Here is a 9759-nt window from a genome sequence, read left to right as displayed (position 1 = left end):
CCCTGCATGACTCTCTTGCTGAGTGGCCCTCCTCTGCAATGTTCCCTGGGGTCCGGACCTACCACCAGGGATCCTCTGCCTGCAAGTGCGTCTCTCGCTGTGTAGCCCTCCTCTACAATGTTCCTGGTTGTCTGGGTTCACTGTTTCAGCTGGGGAGTCTCGCTGGGCAACTGTATTACACGAAGTTCCCTGCATTCTGGGACTACCGCCTTGTCTGGGGAGACTCACCCAGTGGGAGAGACTCACCCGGCGTCTCTGGGTTGGTCCCGAGTCTCTCAATACCTCCTCTTCTTGAATCCTGAGTCCCAGTGAACTTTTACACCTTGATAAAATTATTTCCAGGAAGAATGCTGAATGTGTCAGTTGGTATCTTTTAGCTGTATATTATTGAGGACTAGTGTCTTCTGATGGAAAAACCTTGCATAATCAAAATACAAGTTCATCACATTGACTTGTGATCCCAGTGACTTGGAAGGCTGAGGCAGGAGGATCACAGTTTGAGTCCAGCCTGGGCAATTTAGTGAGACCCTCTGTGCTCCAGGACCACATTGCCTGCATGTCTTGCTTCCTGCATGTGATCCCAGTGTTTTGTATTTTAATAGTGTTTGTCATGACATTTTCTTTTTCTTCCTGAATTTTAATAATTTGAGTTTTCTCTCTCTCTTCATTAGTGTGACTAAGGTTTAATCATTTTAAAAATTTTTTCAAAGAACCAATTTTTTTTTGTCAATATTTTGAATTGTTTCTTTTGTTTCAACTTCATTGATTTCAGCTCTGGTTTTAATTATTTCCTGTCTACTACTACTTTTGGTGTTGATTTGATCTTCTTTTTCTAAGGCCTTTAGATGTAATGTTAGGTCATTTATTTGTTGACTTTTTCTTCTTTTATTGAATGTGCTCCATGCAATGAATTTTCCTTAGTACTGCTTTCATAGCGTCTCACAGATTTTGATATGTTGTATCATTGTTCTAGTTTACCTCAAGAATTTTTTTATCTCCTCCCTGATGTCTTCTGTTATTCATGCATCATTCAATAGCACATTATTTAGTCTCCAGGTGTTGGAGTAGTTTCTGTTTTTTATTTTATCATAGATTTCTAATTTTATTCCATCATGATTTGATAGAATGCAAGGTAGTATCTCTATTTTTTTTTTGTATTTGCTAATGGTAGCTTTGTGCATAATATATGATTTATTTTAGAGAAGGATCCATGTGCTGCTGAGAAGAAAGTGTATTTGCTCTTTGATGGATGGGATATTCTATATATGTCTTTTAAGTCTAAATTATCCATTGTGTTATTGAGATCTATGGTTTCTTTGTTCAATTTTTGTTTGGAGGATCTGTCTAGTGGTGAGAGAGGTATGTTAAAGTCACCTAGTATAATTGTGCTGTGGTCTATTTGATTCCTGGAACTGAGAAGGATTTGTTTGACATACATGGATGAGCCATTGTTCAGAGCATAAATATTTATGATTGTTATGTCTTGCTGATTTATGTTTCCTTTAAGCAGTATGAAATGTCCTTTTTTATCTCTTCTGGGTAATTTTGGCTTGAAGTTCACCCTGCACAAAACTCAAAGTGGATCAAGGATGTAGGCATTAAACCATAGACTCTGCACCTAGTAGCAGAAAATGTAGGCCCAACTCTCTATCATGTCTGTTTTGGAAGTAATTTCCCCAACAAGGCTCCTAAAATGCAAGAGATAAAATCAAATCTATTAATGGAATGGTATCAAACTAAAAAGTTTCTTCACATCAAAGGAAACAATCAAACAATGTGAACAGAGGGTCTACAAAATGGGAAAAAACCTTTACCACCTCAGATAGATCATTTATCTCTAGGTTATGGAAAGAACTCAAAAAACACCACCAAAAAATTTTTTTGAAGTAAAACAAAATAACCTAGTAAATCCATGGGCTACAGAACTGAACAGACACTTCACAGAAGAGATATGAATCATCAACAAATATATGAAAAATGTTTAACACGTCTATCAATTAGAGAAATGCAAATTAAAACTACACTGAGATTCCATCTCACTCCAGTTAGAATGGCAATTATCAAGAATACAAGTAACAGTAAATGTTGGCAAGGATGTGGGGGAAAGGTACACTCAAACATTGCTGGTGGGACTGCAAATTGGCACAACCACTCTGGAAAGCAATATGGACATTCCGCAGAAACCTGGGAATGGAACCACCATTTGACCCAGCTATCCTACTCCTTGGCATATACCCAAAGGACTTAAAATCAGCATACTATAGTAATGTGGCCACATCAATGTTTATAGTAGCTCAATTCACAATATCCAAGCCATAGAACCAACTTAGGTACCTTTCAACGATGAATGGATAAAGGAAATATGGCATGTATACACAGTGAAATATTACTCAGCCATAAAGAAGAAAGAAATTATGACTTTTTTTGGTTAAATGAATGGAACTGAAGACTGTCATGGTATGTGAAATAAGCCAATCCCTATAACCAAGGTCTAAATGTTCTCTCTGATATGCAGATGCTAACACACAATAAGGGGTGGATTAAAAATAGAAGTTCATTGGATTAGACAAAGGGGAATGAAGGGAAGGGAATAGAATGAATCAGACATAGATGTTCACATATGAATTCATGACCAGTGTAACTCTATATCATGTACAACCACAAGAATGAGAAATTGTACTCCATGCATGTGTGATAAGTCAAAATACATTCTACTGTCATATGTAACTAAAAGAATAAATAAAAAATTTTAAAACCCCTAATACATAATGGTATGTGTATGCAGGTTAATAACTATTACACTTTCTTTTTTCTTTTACCCTCCTGTAATCCTCATCTGTTTAATTGTGGCCATTCTCTGCAATAGATCCAATCATGCACCATGCACTATTGCTGTGAGAACGCTTTTTTCATTGCCCTTTGATTAATAATATTTGTGAGAGGATGGGTCAATAATGAAGACTGTCTATGTGATCTATAGATTTCCATACTTGTTTGTGATTTACCTGTTAGTGGGTGTGGATTGATCCATCTGTGTTCTAAACATATAGAAAGAAACTGCCTCAGATACTCAATGATTCTGTGGTTCAGAAAGGAATTTGAATTGAATCTGAAGATGGACACAGTCCATTGTCAGTTGGGCCTGGGATGAATTGCAGGGCAATGGAGTTGGGTGGCCAGAGGAGAGGGTCTAGCAGAAAAAGGGACTGTCTCTCAGTGTCTGGATCTGTGCTTGTCTAGGTCTCTAGCATCCCTCCCACCTCAGCTCATTTTTGGAGGAAATGAATTAACAGTCCCCTCTCTGAGCAGACACCAGGGGCATTTGCTCAACCCAGGGTTGAGAATAACTTCTGGATTTCATGTTTTGTTGTCAGTCTCAATAGCAGCTACAAGCCTTACCTTTACTCCCTCCCCCAGGCAGAAATGATGTGTGTGTTCCAGAAGTTGTGGAACAGATACAAGGAAGGGAGTTGCCAGTGCTGGAGAATTCCTGATCCAGGATGGAACTTTCCATTTAGCACAGCATTTTCAGTCTATAAGTACAACTTCACCCCCATATAATAGATAGGAAGGCATGAGGATGTTATCTACATTTGTGGAGTGAACAACAGAGGCAGCGAGCTGGAGGAGGGTGAAGGTGCAGGATCAGCTTAGTAGAACTGGGCTGGCCCTCAGGTCAACACGGACAGGGAGCCCACAAATTCTGTGGTACCGAGAAAACTCAGGAGAGTTCATCAATTTCACCAGCAGGGCCTAGGTGCCCAGTATCTCACCGCCTTTGTCTCCCATGGCACAGGGATGGGAGGGTCGGCCAGAGGATAAGGGTTTAGCTGAGCCAGCATGACTGAGGCCTGGCTCCTGTCCTCACCTTCCACAGGTCCCTCGTGGATGCTCCCTCTGTCCTGCAGGTCTGGGAAGAGAGGGTGTGCGCAAGTGCTTGGCACTCTTGGGGGCCTAGCGGAGGCATCCCTTATGCCTGCCCTTAGTCGTGGTCTGATCTCTGTCCCAGGTTTCACCTGTGTTCACCAGTGCTCAGGAGAAAGTGACCTGATACTGAATGTATGGCATTTCTATGTCCCCAGACCACATCTCTGACCATGACTGCCATCAATGTGGGGTGCCAGAGTTGTCATAATCTTGCTAAAAGCCATATCCACACTGGCTGGCAACAGCTGTGAGCCTCTATTTATTTTTCTTTCTGTGTGAGGAGGATGTCCTGCCAGTGCAGCAGACCCAGAGCTATAAGTCAATATGAAAATGAAACCTGAGAGCAGTTGTCACTTCAACCCTCTCCCACAGGCCTCAGGCCAGGAATCCTCAAGCAAATTCTGAGCCTGTCACATGATCTCTTGTCGTCAAAGTCCCTATACCTCATTAAGGCACTAGGGTGCAGGCGTGGCTGGTACTCAGTTCAGGAGGCCCTCCCTCTCATTCCTGGTCCTGCCCAACCCATCCTGTCTGGTTCCTGTCCCTCCCTATTGCACAAGAATTGCATTCAAGAGCTTTGACTGGAGGAGGCGGGGCCACATGTCGGAAGGGACGGGATGTGATGGTGAAGAGGAGGCTCAGAGGGAGGGGTTTGGGGACCCAGCAGATAAGATTATAGGCTTCTGTGGGACTGGAACTGGAAAACGTAAAGCAGGGATGCCCGGTGCCTGCATCATGCTATTTCCACCTGGGAGGATGGCTCTGCCCTGGGCCCTGCTGCTGCTTCTCTTAGATTGCCAGCTCCTGGTGACTCCTGTCTCATATAGACAAGAAAAATGGGAGCAAAATGACCAAAATGAAATGTTTCAGTACTTCCCTCCCACACTGGAGTTTGCTGTGTACAAATTCAACCTTCTCAGCAAAGATAAGAATGCCTACAGGGTATTGAATGTCCTGAGTGCCAAGCAGGAGAAGGTGAGTGACGTACCCTTTCCTGTCTGTCTTGCCCTCTGAACCTGCTGCTCAGGGAGAGAGCAATGAGGGGTATCATTAATGAATCTTTTTTTTCTAACATTTGTAGTTCATACTTTGGTTAAATACAACCTATTTTATTTAGTTTCAGTATTTAGAATGTATTTGATTTAGAAAGTCTTTTAAACTAGGTCAATGTTTACTCACATATGAGACATAATTTTCAACTTTTTCATATTTGTGAAATGATTTAAATAAATAATGATTTTGAAATAAACATTACTAATGAGATTAAATGACTGACTAAAGACAAGATTTTTAACAGAAAATGCCCATAGATACAGATTGATAATATGTCAAAGACATAATATTTTTAAAAAGGTAATTAGCAAAAGTGAAAGAGTGAAAGAGAGAACCCCGGGAGAAAGAGAGAGAGAAAGGGTGCATGAGAATATAAGGAATAACTGGATCCACTGTCAGATCCAAGACCCACTGTGGGCTCAGCTCCTCTTTTCTGATTTCCACCTGCTCTGGGCTCCTATGTGTGTCTCTACATAGCAAATTGACAACATCAGACACTGCTGTTGGCCATTCTTATTCATCCTGAAATGTTTTTCCTTGAAAGAAATCTCTATAGCACAGCACCAGGAATGCATTTTATTTCCTAGTGGAGCACTTCTAGTTTCATGATGGAGAGCATAACTCTTCCTCAGCCCTGTGTGCAGCATGCTGGCTGCTTGTGCTGTCCTGCGCTATCTTAGCCTAGAGCCTGACCTCTGGCCCTGGAAGATGTAGGGTCAGTTGGGAAGAAATCCTGGATGGATGGGGTAGGATGACATGGACCATAAGGAAGTAGAATGGAGTGGGATTACATGGAAGAACAAATTGAAAATGCAATTTGAAAGAGGATCAGAATTTGTTTTCTGATACTGTTGTTCTAGTCATGTGTGCCCAAGAGAAGCAGTACCACTGGTAGCAATTTTCTTGCTGCAACTCAGAGGAAAGCACAGATGACAGCACGCCATCAAGGAGGTTCCTTCCTTTGGGACTGAGATTATTCATCAAATACTTGGAGAGCTATCACCATACCAAGCATATGGCAGCTGTCTTCTGGGAATGCAGTCTAAGGTTCAAGATGCTCCCTGAGAGTGAGGCTGGGATCTCAGTGTGGTAGAGTGGGGGCAAAAAAGCCGCGGTGACATATTAGTGGTATATGAATCAGACTGTATCATCCCCAGGCCTCTACCAAGCATATTTTCTCTTTATCCTTAATTCCTGATCTAGAGAAAATGGCCTGGCTTTCAGTGAACACATGGCTCGGACATGAGTGACCTAAAAAATAGAGGAGTTTAGTCTCTCCCTAGGTTGAACACAATCACAAAATCAAGCTGCTAAGGACAACAAGAAGGGTTATTTACTTTAGTCTTTTTGTGTCTGCAGGTGGATTCTCCAGTGGTTTTCTCCATGAGGGTGACACTGGGCAGAACCAAGTGCAGAAAATTTGAGGAAAACATTGACAACTGCCCTTTTCACGAAGTCCCAGGACTGGTAAATGTAAGACACAATGCTCTGGTGCCGTCCATGTTTTCACAGATGTGGGTTCTGCTTGTGCATAAAGTGGGGTGTAGGAGCAACTCACATCACTTTTAGGAACCTAGATGAGTGAGCCAGCAGCAGGCTCAATCAGGCCACCCTGCTTGAGGCTCAGTGGGGAGCTCATCTTGCAGGCATCTCATGGGTCCATTGAAGAGCCATGGCCAACCTGAGTTCCCAACTCTGGCCACTCATGCCATTGTAGCTGCCTGCTACCTGGGACACATGGCCTTCAGACTGTTCAAGTTCCCCTTGGTTCTTATCTTTTGGACCTGAGTAGAGAATGTCCCTTGCCTGGTCTCTATCCCTCCACTCCCCTTCCTTCAGGAAATATGTCCTGATGGTGTTCCAGCATTGCTTTTGCCCAAATATGCTGATTTTTAAGGTCCTTATACACTGCCCCCAAACTTGGGGGTTGGCAGGAGAGAAGGTGCCCCACTGCCCTCTTTCCCAGACTCTGTCCTGGGCTCTCATGAGCTGTAGCATCTGTTTTGGGTGTAAGGAGGAGGTAGAGCCCATCTCTGTGAACAACCCTGCCTATAATTAGTGAACCCCCTTACTAGAGGTTTAACTAGCATATACCTAACTGAATATATTTGAAAGCTGCTCAACACTGAGATGAAGCATCCCACTTGAGCTCTTAGGATCTTAAATCACACATGGAACTCTTGGTAGTTCTTCTGGAGGTCACTGACTAGGGAGGGGAAATTGATGCAAGCACCCTTGGGTCAAGATAATGCTTCCGACCCAGACACGGGTCAGGACTCTCCCAGTGTTCAGACTGGGTGGTCCCGTCTGAGGGCACGCATCCCTTTTCCCCACCTGCTGCCATCCAAAAGGGGTAAGATTGAGACTGGCCTTGTGTTCAGAGTGGGCACCACAAACCTTCTCAGCCTTCTCCTCTCACAGCACCTTTCTTTTCTTGTCTCCTCAGACCATCGTGTGCTACTTTGTTGTCAGTACCCATCCTTGGAAAACAGACTTTGGACTCCTGAAAAGTTCGTGTTCAGGGTGACCCCTTTGACTGGGATACAGGCACAAGCCTGTCCACATGCTTCTCTCCTTCTACGGATACCAGCACTTCTCTCAAGTTTGCACTTTAATGGCTCAGCGTCTATATGCTTGCTTGTTCTTTACCAAGCATGTGGATATTATCTAAGGAAATACACACTGCTCCAGTTTCATCACAGAGAATAGTTCATTAAACATTGGCATTTCTGAAACTTTGCATGCTGTGGTTATGGAGGTAGCGGCCTGGGCAGTTGATGGGAACTTCCCACTGAACTCTGGGTTGCTGGATTCCTTCCTTTCCCCTGCCTGGACCTTCTGAGTCAGCCACAGGTGGCATTTGTGCTGCTGTGTCAGAGATCATGGTCAGTGATCCATTAGGCCAGAGGCATAATGACTATGTCCTCCCAGGATACAAGATATACAGATGGTTTCCAGAGGGGACTACAGATTCCTCACAATGCATGTAGCCTCTGATCTTCAGGGACTGAATCACATGCCTTCCTTGTCCACACCAGGTTTGGTACATGAAGAAAGAACCTCTATCTTAACTCTCAAAATGTAGTCCTAGCACTAACCTCTTAAGCAACACATCCTGGGAGCCTCTCAGAAGTGTAGGACTTCAGGGTACCTGCCCTTTGGAAAAAATCTTGTATAGATTCCTGGAGTGGTATATTCCATTTAAAATGGAAGCTAAATAATAAATAAATGTGTAGAATCAGTTTGAGGAAGAAATAAAGACCAAGCTACTTGCTCTTTGCCTGGAAGGGGGTCTAGTTGCCAAGGTCACACCACCAGTGTCCCACTCCCTCCTACTGTGCTCCACCTTCCCACCCTTTATGGGTGGCCATCTCCCAATATGCATTCAGATATCAAAGGCTTAATCTACTGTTGAAGTCAGAGCCATTGTGATCCAATCACTTTTCAAAAGCCCTAACTGTGGACATAATTGGATTGGGCATCAAGACAATAGCTGTTGGGGACTATCCAGATCTAAACAATAATTTTTTGTTCTTGCCCCTCCCCAAATTTCTTCCCTCCTTACCATGCAAACTTAAGTTCATCTTCAAGAGCTCCCATAATCTTAAAACTTTTAGCATTACTCAGTTGTCCAAGTCCAAAGACTCCTCTGAAACCCAAGACATATTCATAACCGTGAATTAAACAAAATCAAAAGAAAGTTACATATAAATAACATACAATAGTCCAGTAAACATTCCCATTTGAGGAATAGAAAAAAGGGGATGGGCTATTTCTCACCCTGCACAAAATTCAAAGTGAATCAAAGACCTACTAATTAGACCAGAAACCCTGCATAAACTAGAAGAAAATGTAGGCCCAACACTCCAACATATTGGTTCAAGAACTGACTTTCTTACTAAGACTCCTAAAGCACAAAAAGTAAAATCAAGAATCAATAAATGGGATGGCATCAAACTAAAAAACTTTTTCACAACAAAGGAAATAATCAATAATGTTAACAGAGAGTCTACAGAATGGGAGAAAATCTTTATTGTCTGTACTGATAAAGCATTGACCTCCAAGATATATAAAGAACTCAAAAAACTTAGCATCAAAGATAAAAAATTTATTACCCAGTCAATAAATGGGCAAAAAAAATTGAATGAGTCCTTCACAAAAGAAGAAATACAATTGATCACCAAATATATGAAAAAAAGTTCAACGTCTGTAGCAATTAGAGAAATTCAATTTAAAATTACACTGAGATCCCATCTCCCTTCAGAATGGAGATTATCAAGAATATAAGTAACAATAAATGTTGTTGAGGATGTAGAGGAAAAGGTACACTCATATATTCCTGGTGGGACTGCAAATTAGTGTAACCACTCTGGAAAGCAGTATGGAGATTCCTAAGAAAACTGGGAATGGAACCACTATTTGACCCAGTTATCCCACTCCTTGGTATATACACAAAGGACTTAAAATCAGCATACTATGATGGTGCAGCCACATCAATGTTTATAGCAACTCAATACACAGTAGTTAAACTATGGAACCAACCTAGGTGCCCTTCAACAGATCAATGGATAAAGAAAATGTGATATACATATATATATATACATATATATACATATTTTTTTTTTAGTGAAATATTACTGGGTCATAAAGAAGAATGAAATTATGGCATTTGCCAGTAAATGGATGAAACTGTAGAGTATCATACTAAGTGAAATAAGTCAATCCCCAGAAACCAAGGCTGAATGTTTTCTCTGATATGTGAATGATAGCACACATTAT

At 41.9% G+C, this 9759-nt stretch overlaps 1 protein-coding gene across 1 annotated transcript; it reads left to right on the top strand.

Moving 5' to 3' along the window:
- Window positions 1–4527: 4527 nt before the first annotated feature.
- Window positions 4528–7557, top strand: LOC306655351 (cystatin-9-like; the record flags this gene model as incomplete). Its single annotated transcript, XM_079129712.1, has 3 exons — window positions 4528–4902; window positions 6340–6453; window positions 7427–7557. The coding sequence occupies 3 exons, from the start codon at window positions 4528–4530 to the stop codon at window positions 7505–7507; spliced, it is 570 nt and encodes a 189-aa protein (XP_078985838.1). The 3' UTR covers window positions 7508–7557.
- Window positions 7558–9759: the final 2202 nt, after the last annotated feature.

This window comes from Sciurus vulgaris (genome assembly GCF_902686455.1).
Source record: "Sciurus vulgaris genome assembly, chromosome: 2".
NCBI lineage: Eukaryota > Metazoa > Chordata > Mammalia > Rodentia > Sciuridae > Sciurus > Sciurus vulgaris.
This window is presented reverse-complemented; position numbering and strand designations above follow the sequence as displayed.